At 38.7% G+C, this 22,319-nt stretch overlaps 1 protein-coding gene across 7 annotated transcripts in view; it reads left to right on the forward strand.

Annotated features, from left to right (window-relative positions):
- The window catches only part of LOC112541029 (zona pellucida sperm-binding protein 3 receptor-like), a 28,479-nt gene that overhangs the window by 2,389 nt on the left and 3,771 nt on the right, over nucleotides 1–22,319 (forward strand). For 3 of the 7 annotated variants that reach the window (XM_088154326.1, XM_088154323.1, XM_088154324.1), the window contains 10 exons: nucleotides 2,399–2,576; nucleotides 7,196–7,387; nucleotides 8,592–8,688; nucleotides 9,384–9,469; nucleotides 11,203–11,400; nucleotides 12,914–13,096; nucleotides 13,228–13,338; nucleotides 14,279–14,428; nucleotides 15,384–15,911; nucleotides 17,682–17,778. In XM_088154326.1, the coding sequence (XP_088010452.1) occupies nucleotides 2,486–2,576; nucleotides 7,196–7,387; nucleotides 8,592–8,688; nucleotides 9,384–9,469; nucleotides 11,203–11,400; nucleotides 12,914–13,096; nucleotides 13,228–13,338; nucleotides 14,279–14,428; nucleotides 15,384–15,469 (1,194 nt within the window). In that variant the 5' untranslated portion in view covers nucleotides 2,399–2,485 and the 3' untranslated portion in view covers nucleotides 15,470–15,911; nucleotides 17,682–17,778. Of the gene's footprint in view, nucleotides 1–4; nucleotides 144–1,263; nucleotides 1,282–2,398; nucleotides 2,577–7,195; nucleotides 7,388–8,591; nucleotides 8,689–9,383; nucleotides 9,470–11,202; nucleotides 11,401–12,913; nucleotides 13,097–13,227; nucleotides 13,339–14,278; nucleotides 14,429–15,383; nucleotides 15,912–17,681; nucleotides 17,807–22,319 lie in introns of those variants that run through there. The other 4 variants (XM_088154328.1, XM_088154327.1, XM_088154325.1 and 1 more) reach the window with 4 other exon arrangements.

Raw genomic sequence — 22,319 nt, forward strand, 5'->3', positions numbered from 1 at the left:
CTCCTGCCCTCTGGAACAGCATCCCCCCCCCCCCCCGAGATCCACGTGGCTCCCACCCTGATGACATTCAGAGAGTCATTGAAAAACTGGCTCTTCTTGGGGAAGGTGGTTGCTGAGCTGCTACAGATTGTTATTATGTCTGGGTATGATCTGTACCTCTCTTTTTATTGTTCCTTGGTTTTTACATGCAACCCAACCAGAGCTGTTGGGAGTTGGGGAGTCTAGATCACACACACACATTTGAATTTACATATACAAAGTTAAAACATCAAAATGCAAATATGTGGAGGCACCAGAACCAGTTTAAAAATAAACATTCCTTTCTTACTGCTTTGTCTTTTAGAGCTACCTTTACCATGAATGCTGCAGTAGCACAACAGTGACAAAAACCTTGTAAATAGAGATTTATTGGGCTCATACCCAGCAGATGCATTTCTAATTATTATTTTTCTTTGTCTGAAATTAGTAGCTAGCTAATTTCTCCTGCATTTTTCTTCTTTAAATACAACCAACAGTGTATTATTTCACTGATTTTCTGGGTTTTATTCCCTCTCCCAAAGAGCCCATATTGCTCAGGCTGATCTTGAAATAAATGAAATCAGAATGACAGGTTAAAATGACAACACTCCTCTTCTTAATCTCTCTCTTTTTGGGATGACTATTAAGGAACAGGTATCGTGTGGGAAAGCCACACAGCTGACAGTTGCTTCAAGTACTGTACAGAAGTGTTTGTGTGAGGTTCACTTTTGGCCGTATTTAGAGATATATAGAGATATGGGGTAGCTGAGACATATACAAGAAAAGTTATGAGACTAAATTCATGAGAGAACAGAAGTCATTTTTACTTCTTTTTAAATGAAAACGTGACAATAAGAATCATGAGGACTCCAAGAAAGTAAAATAATGAAATAATGCATAGCATTGCTAATAGCAAGCCTTGATACCACACACCAGTTAATAGATTTTTAAGCCTTAAATTCTAAGTTCATTCCACATCAATACAAAAATAACGATCTCACCCACATTAGAGCCCAGCTAGGGGGAGTGGTGTTGCAGATGTTACATGCCTTCATTTTTGTGACCCCTTTTCCTTCTTTTTTATAATTGTTTCAAAGGGAGTTTCTTCTCTCCTCACAAGATCTGCAAGCAGAGATTAATAAGGAAGGCAACTTCAAAGGGTCTTCCTGGAAGAGGCCACTTGAGATCCTGGCTGGCTTTCCAACTAAGACCACACATCCTGGGTTGTTATCTAAGCATGGTTGCTGCTAGACTTCTGACTAAGTCAGTGTGCTGGGTTTTCATACCTTTCTTATCAGAGAGCTCCACAGGAGTGTGCCTGCTTTCCATGAACACCAGCTGGTGCTTTAGAAAATGGCCGAGGAGTTTTCTTTTTGACAACTGACAAGAAAATCAGAGAGGAGTTTATCTCTATCACTATCTCTATCTAGTGGATAGCTCCATTTAGCCTTGGGGAAATTTGATAATTCACCTTAGATTGTAAAAAAGAGGGCCCATTTTCTAGATACCAAACTGACTGTGCCCTACAACACTTCACCATATAAAGGGATTGGACGCTACTGAAGACATACATTTCAACTGACATCCAGGATCTGGTGTGAGACAACAGTACTGCTGACACAAATGGAAGCAGTGACCAGAATGTTATTAGATACTCTACCTATGCCAAAATACAGAGATTCAATTCAGTGGTGACTCAGTCAGATTAATGACCACTAAATTGATTAGATGATTTAGATATTTCTGAATATGTACAAAAATAGCTTTTCCCAAAATGATTCAGTTCAACAATTTGGGCATCCAAACTGAATTGGATCAGCTTTTTGAGTAACTTGAGGTTTGTTTGGTTTTTTTGGACTGTTTTCACAACAGTAGTCATTCATACTTTTGTATATTGTGACCTTGTAAATTGTCTCCTTTCTTTTCCTCATCCGTTGACAGACTTGGCAGCCTAGATTAACATTTACAGTATTTAATTTATTTCCTGATTCCAGCAATTGGCTTCAATTCAGCCCCTTTGAATCTATGATTGCTGTAGTCTGTAGATCACATGACTCATCATAAGTTTCTGTGATAAAATTTAAAAAGCACATCGTTGATTCTATATTATTGCTAGCATATGTTCTTGGCAATAAAGATTTTCTGGAAAAAATTGCAATTGAAAAACCAGAAGTCTTTTTGATGCTGTAAAAAGTAATTTCATATACATGTAGGCCTAAGTACTTTTTTTTTTTCAGTTTTTGCTGTAATTTTTGTTGCAAATGCCAACAAAATTAAACAATCACTGTGTCTTCCTTTCTGCCCTCCCCTGCTTTGACCACCTTTCCAAATGTCCTTTGCCTGTTCAGATATCTGTAACTGTAACTCTATCTGGTTTCAGGCTGTGGAAGTGCTTGCTCTCTCCTAAGCCACCAATATTCCTCTGGGGGCTCTTCTGAAGGCTGGAGTTTTCTTTACTGCTGCTGAAATGGTGGTAGTTCCTTCCTGCCAGGCTGGGCTCCTAACATGGATGTTGCTGCTGCTGCTGCTGCTGCCGCTGCCATCATCTGAAGTTCAAGGTAAGCGATGTGGGCTCTTGGGAGCTTGCCTTTAGTTTCTAAAAGAAAAGGGACTGAGGCTTAGTCTGGCCTGGAAGACCTGGCTCCCAAAAGCCTAACTGTTTTCTGAAAGGCTTCCTCAAGCCACAGTCCCCATTTCTCTTAAAGCTCAATGGGGGAGTGTGGACAGAATGCCCCCCCCTTTTTTTTTTACTTTGCTTCACTTTGTGCCTACCAGAGGTCTTTTGGAGGGCAAGGCTAACATTGCTTGGGGCTTCATCCATTGTCTCTGTTCTTAATTCCTTCCAGTGCGGGCTGTTTTAAGGTTGTGCTCTCTTACGCTAAAGGGGTATTATGTTTCTTTGCTGGTCCTGCCAATATAATTGGGAACTCAGCGCTCAGCATTTTGAAGATGGGCCCCAAGCTGACCTGTCTAGAGCAGAATCATGGGCCAGACTTGACTTCTGAATGCAGTAGGAAGTCTTCTGAGGGTCGGCAAAGGGGGGTCAGGCTAATGCAGGCGGTGGCCTAAATATTTATTGCTTCTAAGAAGAGGGGGTGGCAATGCAACTCCTTTCTCATGGGCCTGCATATTCCCTGTGGCACTATATCTCATTCTGCCTGCCTACTTCTACTTCTACTTCTACTTCTACTTGTTAATAACTAACATAGAGTATTCGCAATAAGCCACAGATCTGATACAATGAAGTCCTACTGGGATGACGTTCAGCTTTAGTGCTAATAGCCACAGCTCCTGAATCATCTTCTAAAGCATCTCTGCTCTATTAAGCGCACCCTGTTCTATTAAGTCCAATTCTTGAAGATTCAGGTATGGGGTAACCAGTGTCTGATCCAGCTACTGCAAAGAAGGCTGTGCATGTGGCGGTACCATCAGTCATTACTCAGGGTTTGCTCATCTAGTGGCCTGCAGACACACACACACACACACACACACACACATACAGAGATTACACTTGACAGTGGCCCGAACAAATTACAGATTGAGGATGACATGTGGTGGGGTCCACCCAGTGGTGTGCTGGACAATTAAGAGCCAAATCTGCTGGTTCCGTTGTCACTGCCACGCCATACCATTAGCTGTGGAACAGCTGATTGGCAGGCTAGGTATGGGGCTCAGCTCTCCTCTCAGCTGGCTCGCAAAATTCCTGAAAACTTAACAATCAACTCTCATGAGCTGATACCAGCTCTCCAGCACACCACTGGGTCCACCTCTGCAATAGTCTCATTCTAGTAATACTGCTGGCCAGCTCACCTGTCTGAAACAATGGGAACCATTCTATATAATACAGAGGCTTTTAAACATACCTTGCTTTGGATAAAACACCATGTTTTATAAATTCAAATATCATGTGCTGAAGGATGATTACATAAATCTACCGTTTACTTTTATTTTTGCCACCTCCTTATAATGGTTATTTTATGTTACTTTATGTTATTTATGTTATTTTATTTTACTCATTCATTCAATTTATATAGCTGACCATCTCATATATGTGACTCTGGGTGGCTTACAAAGTTAAAAATACAAAAACAGTACAAAAAATAATCAAACAACCTCTATATAATCACAAAAACATTAAAACAATAAAAACTATTAAAAATTATACAAATATAATCAGTGGGAGAGTGCAGGCAAATAACAATATAGCCATTTTATAGGCTCCACACCACCACTATCCAGTCTCCAGTTAGACAGCAAAGCCATGTTTTCTGGCCCCTTTGGAAGGCCAACAGGTTGGTGCCAATCTGAGCTTGGGGGAATGATGTTCCAAATGGTAGGTGCCATAGCAGAAAAGGCTCTTTTCCTTGGTCCCATCAGATTTTTGGACCCATCACGCAGAAACACAGTTCCCTTGAGAACACCATCATGCTTGGAAAATTGATGAAAAAAGAGGAAGAGGACAGTCAGGTGGACAGATTTGACCACAACAGCAATCAGTGCTCCATTCTGAGACTTAAAAGGCCAAACTGAAAACAGATCATTCTGGAGAGAATCTAACCATGTAGTTGCTTAGAGCTGACATCACTTTCATAGCTCCTAATCAATCATTGATAAATCATGACTTAACTGATGTATTTTTTTCTTTAAAAAAAATCATAGTTACTACTCATGTTGGAAGCCAAAGTTGTGTCCAAACATAGTTCATAATGGAGCACAGAAGCTGACATCATGAAAGATGGTCTTTGGTTTCTACCTAACTGACTTGTTTACTTGACCGTTTCGCCGATGATTGGTTTCTAGAAAAACAGATTGCAAACACTAACTGGAAGCTAAGAGGGTAAAGTCCTGTCTGAGAACATGAAACCTGAACTCTAGAAACAAGAGTGCACTCAGAGCATAGGCTCCACATTCAGTGAAGGCAACATCCACAGATATAATAGCTGCAGTGCAAGGTACATAGAATCATTTTAGATGCTGCCTTGAAATATAGTTTCACTTCAAGGTTTTTAAAGCACCCCCATAAAGAATGGGTGAAGGGTAAGTCAGCTTGGTTGAAGTGCCACAGCTCTGAACCTCTTACCAGTGGAAAGGGCCTAACTGACCTCAACTTACTTCACAGGGTTGTTGCTATGCAGAAAAATAGAGGGAGGGAATGCTGTGTATGCCACCGTGAGCACTGTTTGAAACCTAGTAACTAAAATAAATAGCTGAGTGCTCAAGCACAATGCATCCCGCTGCTTTCATTGCGGTGCATGCTCTGCCTCTTTGGAGCATTCAGGGAATGTCATAGCACATGTAGAAAAGGGGCAGAGCTTCCACCACAGCTTTATCAGTTTGACCCTCGCCTTGGCCCCTGCCAACAGTCACCACTGCTCAAGAAGTATCTCTGAGGCAGAACTCAGACAAGAGGCAGGATTGGAAGCAGTTTTCAAATAATCTGCTTTAAAACATTAAAGTTTGTGTTCCACAACGTAAGGCCCAGCGATGCACATGCACACCATGGATGCATTCCAGAGCCTCTCCCACAATTACCACCAAATTGTATTTTTAATACTAAAAAGGGAAAAGTGTTTAATTGGTAGTCAGAAATCCTTTCAATGTATTCATTCACTTGATGTTTGCTTACATCAGGTTTTATTTTGGCCTTGGCTAAAAGCCACGTTTTAAAGGTTCAAAACAGACAGGTCAATTGAGTTTCAAATCATATGGGCAGCCATTGTGACTGGCACAAAATTGGACTTTAATTTTCAAACATTCTGCTTAAACCACAATCAGACCAGACCAGCTAAATTTCTAACAGCTGTAGGTCCTAGATCATCTAAAGCATCCCTGCTCTATTAAGTGTACCCAAGTATTCCAGTTTTGTGAAGATTCATATATGGAGTATATGAATGTACTGATCCAGCTACTGCAGGGAGTGCTGTGAGTAGCATATGGTAGCGACATCAGTCATTATATGTAATCCTGTCAGACTTAGCCCAAAGAACTCCACGAGACAGTGCAAATACAGTTCTGTTGTGTTTATTAGCTTCCACCTCAAGACAGAAATCTCTCCAGACTGAACCTAAGTTCCCAAACCAGCAATGCACAACACCGTGAATTCCTTAGGGTGGTACCAGTCTCATCTTCTTAAACTTCCCACGCTCCTGCTGGGGGCTAAAGAAACACTTATCTCCCTGAGCGTGGCCTTCATAACACCATTCCTTCAAAAATCCTCACTCAAGGACAGTAACTGGGACTGGCAATTCTGTTACTAAGTGATGTGGTTATAAAGTGCGACATCACATGACCGTCCTGACAGCAGTTGTGGCAGTTGCAGCAGTTCCGGCAATTCTGGTTGCCATCGTTAAGTGAATCCTGCGCAGTCATTAGTGTGATGTCATGCGATTGCCATTTGCGACCTCCTGCACCCAAATTGCAATCACATGACCACAGGGATGCTGCGACAGCCGCAACTACGAGGATCAGTCATAGGTGTCCTCATTCAGCACCGTTGTAACTTTGAACAGTAACTGAACGAGTGGACATTAAGCAAAGATTACCCGTACTGTACTTAGGGTTTGCCCATCCAAGGGCCTGCAGGCCCAGATAGAGAGAGAGAGATTACTCTTGGCAGAGGCCTGAATAAATTGCAGATTCAGGACAACATGGGGTGGGGTCAACGTCTAGAGTAGAATCTCATTCTAGTAATACTTCAATTCCTGGCCAGCTTACCTGACTATGAAATTGGGGACTGCTCTACATAACAGCGAGGCTTTTAAAAATACCTTGGTTTGGACAAAACACCATGTTTCATAAATTCAAATAACATTTGCTACAAGATACTCACATGAATCTACCTTTTACTTTTATTTTTGCCCCCTCCTTCAAATGGTAAGCCAAATTATACCAAAATAAGTTAGCATGTGCTTCACTGATTATAGAAAGGTCACTCAATCAACCTTCAAAGAGTAATTTTATTTCATGAAGTGGCAGAACTTCTTTAATGTTCTCAACTGAAATAATGATCTCAAAGCATATTAACATCAGAACTTACATAAAAGTAAGGCTAGCTGATGTTGTGATGCTACAAACATAAAATAAAATGGCTTAAGACTTCATGAATGAGTGGACTTTGGTATTGTAACAGACCTTTACTCTGTTCCCTACTTCAAAACTCATTTTTGCTCATCTACAGGTGAGTGCCCAACTCCAGATCTACCCCCCCATTCTTCACTAAAAGGAGGAGAAGACTTAGCAGATACCTATCCTGCTGAAACTCTTCTGCGGTTAGTGTGCAACACAGGTTATGAATATATACCTGAAAGAACTTCTGTTATTAAATGTCTTCTCTCTGGTCACTGGTTAATGACTCCTGAACTTTGTCAAGGTGAGTGTCTTTTGTCAACAGCAATGGCTCTTATGAAATGCTGAATGAAGTAGATGCAAACTTTCAGAGACTTATAGCTGTAAGTTAAATTTCTAGTCTATAGCTCAATCCAAAGAAAACTGAATACTGGGTTATGAGAACTGAGGTAGCATTCTAGTGGGCAGTGATAATTTCTTCTTTCTTGTCTTTCTAACTCTCCTGTTGGCAGAGTTAGAAATATGAGAATGTAGCCTGTTTTCATAGTGTTGCCCATGAAACCAGGATCTCTAGCTTGTTAGTTTCAGAATCTCTCCTATTAGAATAGCAAATTTTGGATATACTGTAATGGTAAAAGAAACTATGTACAATAGGAGACATTGGGATTTTTTACCACCACATTTACTCATTGAGGTTGAACCAGAATTCTAGCTCATTATAGATAAAGTAATTGCACAGTGGGGCTTTGCAGATTCATGAGAATTCATCTGACAGACAGCACACAGTGACCTCTTCTGAATATTTTTCCTCCTCCTTTTATTAACCAAATAAAGCAGCTGATACTCTCTTGTCCAGTATTGGCAAAATATGTGTAGAATAGGTTTGTTTGAAATAATGTAGAAAGTATCGAAGAGCAGATGCCAGATTTTCTTTGGTCATTAGACTCATTGGGTGCCTTTGGACCAGTAATAATTTCTCACCTTAGCCTGTCAAGCAACGCAGCTGTGAGGGAATACTAACTCAAGGTCACCAGATTGGTTTTGTGCCTAAGGTGGGACTAGAACTCACGGTCTCCCTGTTTCTAGCCTGGTGCCTTAACCACTACAGCAGTTCTAGTCTTGTCCAGGAACTTGTTCAGGCAGTCTCCAAGAATTGGACACAATTGAACAGATAACATCATCATCATAATGAAGATGGAGATAGAGATGAATAATGCTGTAAGTTTCTTGGAAGAACCTGAGGTAAAACTGCAGTCCCTCAACCTGTGTAATCTGCAGCATGTTAGCTCTCAAAGGATGAGTGAGGCATAGAAGAACTGTTCTCATCCAGTTTGACTTATCTCCCCCAACTTGAAAGTTTCTTTCACACTGAGGATTTTCTACCCACAGATTTCATTTGCAGACCAATGATTAGACTATATTCAGTCACCAGAAAGATACTAGTTTCTGTGTTTGTTTTGTTGTAAGAATCACGAGGGCACATGATAATACTAATTCCAATCTTTTAGGAAGGCGATGTCCAACTCCACATATAGAAAATGGCAGAATAATGTCCTCGAATGACCTCCGGTTTGGTGATCAAGTAACCTTTGCTTGTGATTATGGGTAAGTGACAGATCATTTGCTGAAGCAACTTGGCTTTGTAAAAATGTCTTTGGAGAGAACTGACAAACATGTATTGTTTCATTTAAATATTGATATTAAAAATCTGAACTGTGAACTATGTATTATAATTATTTATACTCCTTTGTTAAGATACAAATTTTCAAAAGCAACTTAAACATAAAGCAAAGTTTAACTGATCAAATTATTTAAGGGCAATATTAATATATATGAATATATTTCTTCTGTGTTCCTATCCTCAGAGGTTATTTTCATGTGTGGCTTCTTAATTCTTCATAGTGAAGCTTCATGTCTAACATTCTTGTATCTTCTTGGGAACATGGAGTGGGGAGAGAGAGAGGCGCTTATAGCAGGGGAGGGGCAGGGGCGGTATGAAGCTTTGACACTGGTCTGAGGATGAACCCTTCTGGTATGTAGGACCTATCAAGTTCTGAGGATATGCTTCTGGGGACTCTTACTGGCACTTATGGACCAGTATTATAATGACTAGGCTCCTACATTTCAGTACATCATAATACAATTCATTTGGTTTGGACCCAGCATGTTGTGGGAACCCAGCCATTTGTGGTTTATTTTAGAAATTACAACTGAGGAATCCATGGCTTAATCATAAATATTCCAAATGTATATAATTTTAATATTTCATGTACTAAAATATAAGAGTTTTTCCCCTTTAGGTTCAGAATAATAGGTGAATCCTCCCTTCAGTGTGTTTTGAAATCTGGCAGAGTTGACTGGAATAGAGAACTTCCACAATGCCAGCGTAAGATGATACTTTATTTTAAGCTTCTTACACTTCTTTCAGTCCTTTTAAGTTTAATTTCCTAACAGCAAAAGTTCAATCTGCCTAGCCTTTAGTAGAATAATTCTGTTTATCTGAAAATATGAGCAATGCCTGAATGAATCATGTCAATGGGATTTATCTACTATACTCTTTCCTTCATTGTCTGAGTGGTGTAGATATCCAACATTCCTAAACAAGATTAAAATTACAAAATAAAAATAAAAGCAGTAACATAAAGTGCAGCAACATCCAATACTCCAAAGAATGTGAATCATGTTAATCAAGCAAACACTGCACTACAAGAAACAGCAACATTGCAACATTCCAGTTCCCAAGGCCTGCCGGAATAGCCAGATATTCATGGTTGGGGCCATTGTCATCTCTGGGATGGGGGGAATGCTATTCCACAGAAGGGTAGCAGCATTCCCCAAGAGAAGGGTTATGGAAGGAGCTCATTCCACCAGATCTCATTGGCCAGGCAGTTACAGATTGGAGGAGGCAGTCCTGAGGATATCCAGACTGTGAACTCTATAGGGTTTTAATGATGACAAACAGTGCTTTGAGTAAACCAATCCTGGTGCAGCTCTGAAAGTAGAGCTGTTATATGGGCAAAATAAGAGACACCCAGAACTACCTCAGCTGCTGCATTTTGGACTAGCTGCAGGTTCTTAGTGATCTTCAAGGATAGCCCCAAATACAGTGTGTGGCAAGAGTCAAAACTGGAGGTGACTGAAGCATGAGTGACTGTGAGAAGAGCTTCCTTTTCAGGAAAAGTTGAAACTGGCAGACACAATGAAGCTCCTGAAAGGTCTTAATAGCCCCAGCTGTCACCTGTTCCTGGGGCTGGAGTTCTGTCAAGCAAGACCCCCAGATTGAGAAGTACAGCCCTATCCTGAACCAACGATGAACCTCTCTGGAATTGGAGGGCTTCCAAACTCAAAGTCATTCCATCTTGCTTAGATTAAACTGAACTCTCTTCCTTTCCATTTGCACTCCTAATAGCCTCCAGGCACCCAAACACCCTGTTAGGATCACCTGTATAGTCTGGGTTCAAGAGGTATGTTTCCTCTCCATTCTGATGACACCTTACCCTGTGCTGAGATATGACTCCATGTATGGCTTCACGTAGTCCTTAAATGGGAGAACAACATCTGCTTAATCTCTCCCCTTTGCCACCACTAACTGGAACAGTATAAAGCAGAGGTTCCCAGACTTTCTCAGTTCACAGTGCTATTAGTGTCTCAGTAATTTTTCACAGTGCCTTGTGGTTCCCAAACTGTGTACAGCAGCACCCCAGGGCACCTCAGCCCACAGTTTGGGAGCTGCGGTGTTAACAGAAACACATTACTTGTCTGTCAATGGCTGTCAAGAGATGGGTAGCCTACACATTACTTGCAGAGGAAGAATGTACTTTTTCTAGCTTAGACTTACATGTGGAGGGATCCTAAGTGGGAAGACTGCTTTGATAATAAGAACATTATGAAGAAATCCCACCCAGGAACGGGATAGCAGATATTTCTTTGATACGAATATTGTCCCTGGCACCAGAAGAGTGACTTTGGTGTTCTGGTTGATAGTAGAAGATTTTCCAAAGATGTGCATTTACCTGATTGATTCAAGTAATTAATTCAAGCAGCTACACATCTGTACAATGAGATAATTTAAATCCAGATGCTTTGCAATTCTAGCCTAGTGTTGATTTTCTTCTCCAGGTATTCCTTGTGGTCGCCCTTCTTTAATTTCCAATGGAAAATATGATCTGAATCCTTCAGATGAATATGATGTTGGCACAGCAGTAATATATCATTGTGATGCTGATTACTCCCTTATTGGAAATTCAACTATTTCATGTACAGTTGCAGCAAATGGTGTAGATGGAATGTGGGATTCACCTCCACCTGAATGTAAAAGTAATGGAATTTCATGTTCTTTACCTTATCTTCAGTAGGTAAAATTGCTTTTTGGTTTTTTTCGATGTAGGGCTTTATAGGTGATAAGCAGAACCTTGATTTGCAACCAGAAGCCTACTGGCAGCTAGCACAACTTGCAGACCAGTGGTGTTATATGGGCATAATGAGAAATGCCAAAAACTGCCCATGTTGCTGCATTCTAGACTAGCTGCAGTGCTCTTCAAGGGCAGCCCCATGTACAGCGTATTACAATAATCCAAACAGGAGGCAACTAAGGCAGGAGTCACCATGACAAGGCCTCTCAGTCAAGGAAAAGGCACAATTGTTGCACAAGACAAACTTGTACTAAGGCCTCCCTGGCCACGGCTGCCACTTGCTGTTTCAGCAGAAGCTGAGAGTCCAGGAAGACCCCCAAATTGAACACCAACTCTGATTGGGGAAGTACACCCCTGCAGAGTTAGATGGAAAGTCTCTTGGACCATGCGCCTTAAATCCCATAGCCACTCAGTCTTGCCAGCATTGAGCCAAAGCCTGTTCTCCCCCATCCAGACCTTCACAGCCTCTAGGCACTGGGAAAGGATGTGGTGGATGGAATCACTTGGTTGGCCCAGGGTGAAGAAGTGCAACTGGGAATCATCAGCATACTGGTGATACTGCAACCTGTGCTGAAGGATGACCTTGCCCAGCAACTTCACACAGAGGTTATATTGGAGTGGGGAGAGTGGACCCTGAGGCACCCTGCAAAGCTGGGGTCTCAGGCTGGAACTCTCCCCTACTAGCAACCCTGACTAAAACCAGCCCCAGAGAAAGGTAGAGAACCACCATCAAGGGTATTTCTTCAGAGACCTTGATCTAGATCACAAGGTACTTTGAGGAGTAGGATTATCACTGTGGACTATGCTTGGAATGGAGTTGCTGCAGCCAATGAAATGGAGTCTATGGGTCAGATGCTCTCTCTCAGGCCAAGCCACCTCACAGGGTTGTTGCTGTGGGAAAAATAGGAGTAAGAATCCTGTGTGCCTCCTTGCATGATATGAAACAAAGCTAGCAAATCACTAAATAATGTAATATTATAAGAGGCAGTCCCACTTAGTAATCCATTGGATTGGGAATGTTTTTAGCTGTAGATCCTGCAGAAACTGTCTTATATATGTTAGGTGTTAGAGTAAATGATCCTGGAGGATAAGACTGGCAAGTTAAGAACAGGGCAAAAAAAGCCTTTTACAAGCTCCAACTTGCTAAGAGAGAGAGAGTGGTGGTGGGGAAACAAAACAAAAAACGTAGCAAACAAAACAAAACAACCCCCAGAAGCCAAAGCAGAAAGCTAAGAGGGTTCTGAGAGCCAGACAACAAATTGTCCAAGGTCAGATTTAGAAATGCTAGTGGGGGGGGGGGGGAGGTTTAATGACTAGCCAGTGCAATTCATGGCTGCCTCTTGGAGAGCAAACTTGGTCTTTTGAATCCACACTAGGAAAGCAAATATTTTCATAGTAAATACTGCCTTCTTTTCCAGAGGTCAAGTGTCATAGACCAAACATTCAAAATGGAAGAGTGACAAATGTGTTTCAAGCTATGTATACATATGACAGTGGCATATCGTTTCGATGCAATTCTGGCTACACTTTGGTAGGGGCTGCTTTTGTTAAATGTGATGCTAATAGTAAATGGAATCCTCCTGTTCCCAGCTGTGTTGAGAGTAAGTATTTAATTTTTCTTAAGTCTTTATTGAACTTCAGTGCTGAACATTAAAATTGTGAATTTTAACATTGGGCATCATGGATCGGTGAAGAAAGCTACATAAACATTTTTCCCTCTCTTTTTGGCTAGGTGTAGTCCCCACCCCTACCAAACCAACCAGATCCCCCACACCTGCTGTTCCTCCTACCCCCCCAATTCCCCCTATGCCTGGCACTGTTCCTCCAGAAGATGAAACTGAAGGTGAGTCATAACGTGGAAAGGGAAAAAAAACACGTTAAATATACAGGTTACAAGATGCAAAGGAAAGGCAAGGAATTGTACTTTGCAGCTTGTTGTTTGGTCTGGATGAAAGAATGGATGTTGCTGAGAAACAAAAAACTTTTAGAGTTAGAAGTCCATAACCTGAGGTTTGGATGGTATAGATATTTATGTAGGATAAAATTAAAGTCAATGTGGATTTTAAAAACCATTTTATTAGATGTGCCATATTGAGAATATGGGATAGATATAAACCCAGGCTGTGCCCAAAAACACTTCTATGGATCTCAGCATAATAAGCATTTTATAGACAAGAAACAGCAGGCAAAGATAAATGGTTAATGTACCAGGAATTATTGGAAAATCACCAAGGGGAATACAAATTAAATCAAGAGAGCAACTAATGGCAGAAGGATATAGCTGTCAATGGTTTTCCCATTTACAGTTATCAGAAAGATTTTAAATGGATAAAAAGACTTAAGGTATGGAGCAAAGTAAGACAGAATTTGAAGTGCAATTGTGTACTGATGATGAACATGTAATTACTAAAATGTATAAGCTTTTGCTGAAATTTAGAATAGAGGAAGAATAAGTTAAAGAATGTATGATAAAGTGGGCTAAGAATTTTGGCTATAATATACAGATGGATCAATGGGAAAATATGTGCTGAAAAGTTAAAATTTACATTATGTTATGATCTTAAAGAGAATTTTTATAAAATGATGTATTGTTGGTACATGACACCAGAGAAATTATCTAGAATGTATAAAGATATTTCAAATGTATGCTGGAAATGTGAACAACATGAGGGGACATTTTATCATGCTTGGTGGACATGTAAAAAAAGATATACAAATACATACATTGACACAGAGGATTTTAAAGAATAATATTCAACTGAAGCCAGAACTTTTCCTTTTAGGATTGATGGATAAAGAGTTAGAAAACAGCCTTGGAAGATTACTTCAATTTATGACTACAGTGAAGAGATTACTAGATGAACAAAGATGGAAAAATTTGGCATTACCCACCATCGAGGAATGGTTGGTGAAATTTTTAAAAAAGGAAAGAGGTATGACATGAGCTGAAGTCTGAAAAATTCAGATATAAATCTCCCTTTTGCCCATGGAACAAAGATGGACCCCTGTGGAACACTGAGTGTAAACCAATTGTCCTGCAGTGCTGTTGAATCCAATTTACTAACACCATGGTTGTAAGCGAATTGCACAATTTCTAAAAGAGAAGTTCATGGATCATTAATCTTTTTTCTAGATTTAGACCATATGAAATTTACAAATATTCATTTAGGGTATCATTTCCACTAGTGCAGAAAGGCACGAGTCTGGCTAGAAAAGTATATCCCAAATAGTTCTTATTCGAAAAAGCAAATGTTTGACTATATTGTATGATATCCAGAAATAGGATGGCTTATGTTAAGGTGAATATATGTGTTTTTCACAATGTGCATAACAGATATATTATAGAGTGCAGATATTGAATGATATTTTTAGAGTTTGTGAGCGTGCCTAGGGTGAGCCAATACTATTTGGAGTAAGTGATCTCTCAGATAACCACATAGGACTTTATAACCAGCAGCTTTTACATCTTGTACAGACATTTACAAACCCTGAATGTTATCCAGAGGTACAAATGGTTTAGTAGCCTCTGGAAACCAATACCTGTCTCTTACTACCCAGTGCCCCTCCCTTCCAAAGCCCAAACTCTAGGAGTGTTTCTCAAAGTTAAGTACAAGAGGAATGGAAATCAGAGAAGAGCAAATATAAATCTTTCATTTTGTCAGTGGAACAAGCACAAATTTGAAATACTTCTGAGATATAGGCTCAGCTAATTTGAGCCAGGAACATGACATTCCTGATCTTTTGAGAAATAAAAGACATTTTATTTGTTTGTTTCTTTATCATTTCAATTTATATGGCTGTCCCATATAAATTTCCCCACTGTTTAGTTAGAGATGTGCACTATGTTGTCTTTCTTAGTGATCAAATATTATTTCCCTTTTTCAACAGAAAAGTCCCTTGAAGATCGGTTGGATAAGATTGAAAAAAAACTGGATCTAATCCTGCATATGCTCATACTGCAACTAACCAGATAGAGAACAACAGTTGACTAATGATGGTTGCCACAGAACATTCTTTCTTTGATATTCCAACAAAACTTACGTTTTCAAAATATATGCTTAGATATGTAATCTGGGGGGCGGGGGTGGCAATGAAGTTGGGGAAATGATCATACTTTTAAAAATTGCTATTGCAGAAGATGAAATAAACTTACCGCATATACCGAATCACTTAAAGTAATATTCATGCCAGATTCACAAATGAACCATCATGTTATCAATGTAGAGTGTATTAAAGAAAACTAGTGGTAACCATCAAACTCCCTTGACCAGGACTTGACTGTAAATCACAAATCTTTGTTGCTACTTGACTTAGCTGGCTCCTTGCTTGACTTGGCAGGAGACTCAGAAGCACGGCTCAGGATCTTTATGGCAAGGTAGAAGGAAACCATGCAAAGTAATGGATTGCCCGCTCCTGGTGAGAGTCCACAAATTACCTTTAATATCCAGTGTACTTTAAGCTCACTTTTTTTTTTTTTACCTTTTGTCCTTCCCATGAATAGATAGAGCTTTTATGCAGTGTTTGGCAACTTTGAGACCAACCAGTTACAAATGCTCGTGCAGTGACTGCAATTGGTTCCAGCAAAATGGTTGCTGAGTGAACCATGTGACTGAGAAAGAGAGAGAGATGCTGTGAAAATCGTTGGTTGCTGCCGTCTCATTTAGATAAAGTTCTCTTTTACAGTGCCCCATGCCTGACCCATTTTCCCTCCTTTTTTTTGCCCTATTGCAGGGTGAAGAGATTGCTTAAACAAGCTATTCTCCACAGCCCAGGGCATCCCTAAAAAAGTGCTAATGGCAGGTTAACAAGCTCAGCTCTGTGACCTTAATTGGTTGGTTAGAAACCTTCTGTTGGCTGGCAGTTCCTTCTTGAAACTGACCAGACCTTAATCAGTTTGACACCAAAATCTTTTGTTGTGGTAAATAATGCACATGAGTCAGAAAATGAATTTTTTATTACCATTGTATTTGGGAATGGTCGCTAAACAAAGACTACCTGTATTACATCTTTACATAACTGCCATCTCTGGGTTAAGAAACATGTGTTACATCCGTTCTTGTAAGGGTATGCAGGAAGGACTTGGGAAGACAGGAGGAAGAGCCGCAAACTAGGCAACAGTCAGATTAAAGTCAGCTGAACCCGCAGAAGGAATGGGGGCATGGCAAACATCTCAGAAGGGACCCTTCCTAGTTTTTTTACTGTAAATGTGAGGAGGGGAGAGATGTATTTTCAGACTTGCAAGAAGTCTGAATTACATCTTTACATAACTTCCATCTCTGGCTTAAGAAACATTTGTTATATGTGCTGTAACTTAATGCTGCAAAAAGTCATAAGGAGAGAGGTAGTTTGAAATCAAAATGCCCAGCTGCCTGACTGCCATGGCAGAATTGCAGCAAGTTATCCCTCAAGAAAGGAGGAAAGTATAACTGGTTGATGTGTGCAGTTCTCCCTGTTCTTAGGATATGGGGAAGAAGACAGCAAAGAGTTTCTCTGAAGGTCATGAATCTGAGTCTGCACATAAGGCTCCTGTCCTTGCTGAGCACTGGTCCAGTTAGTTGAGGAAGAAGTCTCCCTTCCAGCTCTTAGATCAGGTGCTGGAGGCAGGAGTCAAAAATGTCAGGGGAGAGAGTGATCACCTAAGATATATTCTGATTTATGCAATAAAGCATCGACCTGTTTGTTGTGCAAGGTTAAAATATAGGAAATTGTGCCCACCTGATCTGGTACTGTGTAAGATTGTGACAAGTCTGTAGTGTTCAGAATTCTTGTGGCCTGCCTGAACTTCCAAAGGGTAGCCTTCAGAAGACTTAGCCTTTGAGGAGATTCATTGTGCCAGTGCTCAATGAAATGCTTCCGTGATGGCCAAAACCTCCTTGTTAAAAACACCATAGTTTGTTTCAGGCAATAGCAACTCTCCAGAAGGGAATGCAGCCAGTGTCAGGAAAGTGAAAGCTCAGATCAATATAAGGATAGCAAAGGATGCTAAGAATAACAACCAAATGCTCCTTTAGGTAAGCTGAAAAGAAAAGGAGTCACTGTATCAGTTGCTCAGTTATAAGACAAAATGTTAATAAGTAACAAGAAGCGAAGCTACTCAACCTCCATCATCTGATGTTTCAAATATGAACCATTTTTACACCAAACAGTGATAGAATATAATAACACACATGCTAATTATTCTTTTAGGGAAAAGATGTTGCCTACCAGATATAGAGAACAACAACAGAGATGCTGATGGTGACCTTCACCTCGGTGATAATGTAACTTTCTCCTTTGTGCATAAGTGAGTTGTATTTCACCTCTTTGTGCTGGTAAGAAGTACTTCTCAACACACACGTGAGCTGCATTCACTATCAAACCTGTGAGATCCCCCCCCACCCACTACATGCGAATTGGTTAAAGCGCCTTGCAAGAAAACATGCACAGTAAGCTGAATTGGCCTTGAGTGGCAACAGGGGGAAGAATCAGACAGGAACTGGTGGCCCTTTAATCTGTCTTAAAAATAATAACTACACAAAATTCAATTTAGAATAAAGTTCAGGGTTTTTTAAAATGGTATTCTTATATGTAAATATATAAGTATACAGTACTACCACTCTTCTGAAAAATATTTAAATCAGGAGAATCTGAGATAGTTTTCAAAACTGCCTATTTTGAAATAGCCTTGATGGAATTTCAGAACACCAGAAGTTCTATAATCTAGGCCAGTGATGGCAAACCTATGACACACGTATCAAAGGTGACACACCACAACGTTTTGAGTGACACACCAGCAGTCACCAACACCTGAAAACAACTATTCTCCCTCTTTGAGTTACCAAACAAACTGAGTTTGTTTTACTCATATTTCATTTTTGTAATTATTTGATGTTTCTTTATATAATACATAGCACCACACATTATTGGACTGTATTTTTTTTAAATAAATGAATATTTAAATAATTGTTTCTCTTTTGTTTGGTGGGGTGTGTGGGATGACACACCTGGAGAGTCAAGTTAGGCGTTTTCCAAATTTTTGACATGCCAAGCCCAAAAATTTCACTGTCACTGATCAAGGCACCATGGGCTAACCAGCTAAACAAATTTTATTGAAAATTTTATATCGATGGCTTTGGAAGCAGATCTTAATGTGTAAAGCAGGAAAGGGTGCTCTATGACCCTCTAGATCCAGCCAGATTTCATCTCTAGCCAGAATGATTAGTATTCATGAGAGAATACATAGTCTAGCACAATGTTTCTCAACTTGGGAGCTTGAAGATGTGTGGATTTCAACTCCCCAAATTCAACTCCCCCCCTTTTTTTAATAAATGTTATTAAATTTCAGAAATATTTAAATACAAAAAAGTCAAAAAGAAAAGAAACATCAGAAAAGAAAAAGCATAGAAAAAGAAAAGTAACTTCCGACTTTCTTTGGTACAGGTATAAAAGTAAAATTTGTTCATCTCTTACCCAAATATCTAAAAATTTACATAGTAAAAATAAATTTTAGTTTAACATTCAGAAAGATCATAGAATCAAACTATTTCAGCAATACATATGATTTGTACAAGATATTTCTATAGGTATAAAATAAATCAGTCATCCAATCCCAAAATCAAAACTGCATTTTTTTGAGTATCAAGCAAAAAGTCCAAGAGTGGTTTCCAATTAGAAACAAAGCTAGACAATGTCCTCTCTCTAAGCAAAGTAGTCAATTTTGCCATCTCCGCCAGTTCCATTAATTTCAATATCCCTTCTTCGGCTGCTGGTATTTGAAGATCCTTTCATTTTTGTGCATATAAAAGCCTTGCTGCAGTTATCAAGTGAAAAAATAAGTTTTTGTATTGTCTTTCCATTTGTTTATCCATCATACCTAAAAAGAAAGTCTCTGGTTTCAATTGCAAATCCATTTTCAAAATCTTTTGAATCAAAATACATATCATGTCCCAATATTTCTTGGCTTTTTCACAAGTCCACCATAGATGATAACAAACATTTGAAGTTCCTTTGTACATCTTAGAGAGTTTATCTGGTGTCAGATACCAATGGTACATTATACAAAATTTCTTTGAATGTATCATTAAAAGTGAACTTTAAACTTTTATTCCACATATTTTCCCACTGGTCCAGCGTTATATCCAAAGTTCTTGGCCCATTTAACCATACAGTCTTTAACATATTCATCTTCCAAATTCATCTTTAACAAAAGTTTATACATTTTAGCAATAAGATGTTCATTGTTAATACACAAGGCATATTCAAACTCAGTTTTCTCAGTGGTGAATTCATAACTTTTCTTATCTAATTTAAATCTTTCCAGCAACTGTGCATATGTAAACCATTGGCAAACACAACCTTTCAGTTCTAATTCTTCTCTCTTCTTCAGGTTAGGTTCTCCTTCAGAAAACAATAACAAAGTTGCATACGTCAACCACAGTTGCTTAAGTGTCATTTCTCTTCTGTAAAAAGCTTCTTGGGGTGACAACCACAAAGGAATTTTTGGACACAATCTTACCTCATATTTATTCCAGACTCTCAGTATAGGATGCCTGATGAAGTGATTCTTGAAATCAATATTAACCTTCACTTTGCCATACCATAAATATCCATGCCATCCAAATCTTAAGTCATGTCCTTCTAATTCCAATAGCCTCTTGTTTTTTAAAGTCACTCATTCTTTCATCCATACCAAACAGCAAGCATCAAAATATAACTTTAAATCTGGAAGACCTAACCCACCTCTTTCTTTGGCATCCTGTAAAAGTTTATATTTTAATTCTTGGTTTTTTACCTTGCCAATATCTTTCTGCCATTGTTTAAATGGTACATCATTTGTCAATAACGGCATTGTCTGAAAGAGAAAAAGCACTCTAGGTAAAACATTCATCTTATTTACTGAGATTCTACCTACAGTGACAATTGCAATTTACCCCATTTCAATAAGTCTTTTTAATATCATTCCAGACTTTAACATAATTGTTTTGATATAACATACAATTGGTCATATTCTTAACCAACATCTTTGTTTTTTTGTTTATTAAATCCAGCAAGTGTACCAAAATGTTTCAATTTCTTCATTAAACATTCAATTCCATTTTGAGGTTCCTGTACAATCAAAACTAAATCATCCACAAGAACTCTTAATTTACTGTAAAAACTTCTTTTTTGATTTGTAAGCCTTTTATATTCACATCTTGTCTGATATCTCTATTTAACACTTCCAAAACTAGAATAAAAAGTAAAGGAGACAAAGGACAACCTTATCTTGTCCCTTTCTGTATCTCACATGGTTTTGTAAGTTCACCATTAACAATAATACTTGCCTTTTGGGAAGTGTATATCGATTTAACCCCTTGTAGAAAGTTCTCACCAAAATCCATATCTGCCAAAACTTTAAAAATGAACATCCAATTTAAATGATCAAAAACTTTCTTTGCATCCAAAAAAATCAGTGCCGCTTGCTTCTCGTTATTGTTTATATAAATATTCTACTATATCCAATACAATTCTTACATTGTCTCTCAGTTGTTTTTTTAAGTAAAAAGCCACACTGATCTTCATGTATAAAGTCTAATCAAATCTTCAATCTCTCTGCTAATATTAATGTGAAAAGTTTTAAAGTCATTATTTAGCAAAGAAATTGGTCTGTAATCTTTAGTCATAGTTGGATCTTGACCCTCTTTGGTAGTAGCAGTATATTAGCTTCCTTTCAAATCTCTGGTATTGCTGAGCCCCCTAAAATAGAATTCATCACCCATTTAAGTAGTAATAACAATTCATCTTCAAAACATTTATAATAAGAATTCATTAATCCATCTGGTCCAGGGGCTTTCCCTATTTTAGCCTTTTTAATAGCTTCTGATATTTCAGAAGTAGTTACAGGATTATTCATAATTGTTTTTGAGATTGTGAGAGTTTGGGTAAATTTTGTTTCTTTAAATATGCATCAATATGATTCAATGAAACTTCTTGTCTTTTATATAAATTTGAAAAAAGATATAAAAAGATTTTTGAATACTTGCATTATCTGTGAGGGTACCATTTCGTTCTTGGATTTTCATTATCATTTTCTTGTCTCTCTCCTTTCTCAATTTATATGCAAGCCATCTCCCTGGCTTATTTGCAGATTCAAAATACTTTGTTTTGTATATTTTAATTTTGTCTCTATTTCTTTTGCACTTAACATAGATAGTTGCTGTTGTAAAAGCTTAATTTGATGCAAATCAGAATTTGTTGGTGTTTTTTGTAGACTTTTTTCTTTTCTCTTTATTTCATCTAAAATAGTTTGAATTTTTTCTTGATGCTTCCTTTTAAACTCACAGTTATATTGAATGAAGTAACCTCTCATCACTGCTTTACTGGCTTCCCAAACAATTTTTAAATCTGTTCCTTTATCCAAATTGTTGTTAAAGTACTCATTTAACTTCTTTTTACATTATTTTACTACCAATTCTTTTTGTACTATTCATTTAATTTCCACCTAAACATTGTAGATTTCCTCTTGAGTATCAGTATAACTGGATTATGATCAGAAAAAGGTTTTGGTAAAATATCCACTCTACTATTCTTGTTTGCTAGAGTCTTTGAAATCCATATCATATCAATTCTAGAAAAAGATTTATGTCTTTCTGGGGAAAAAAAGGGTATAATCCTTAGCATTCCCATTTTTTTGTCTCCAAGAGTCTATCAAAGCCAAATTTTCAATCAAATCAAAAAAGGACTTAGGCAATTTCCCTTGGTTAAGGTTAATTAGTTTTCCAGAAGATCTATCCATCTGAGGTGAGGTTACTCCATTCCAATCTCCCATCAAACACCAGTTTTCTGTGAAACTGTAAAAGGTGACAG

Source organism: Python bivittatus, unplaced genomic scaffold, assembly GCF_059951505.1.
Source record: "Python bivittatus isolate LINGU-HERP-01145 unplaced genomic scaffold, Pbiv_v1 ctg000700_np1212, whole genome shotgun sequence".
NCBI classification, from domain to species: Eukaryota; Metazoa; Chordata; class Lepidosauria; order Squamata; family Pythonidae; genus Python; species Python bivittatus.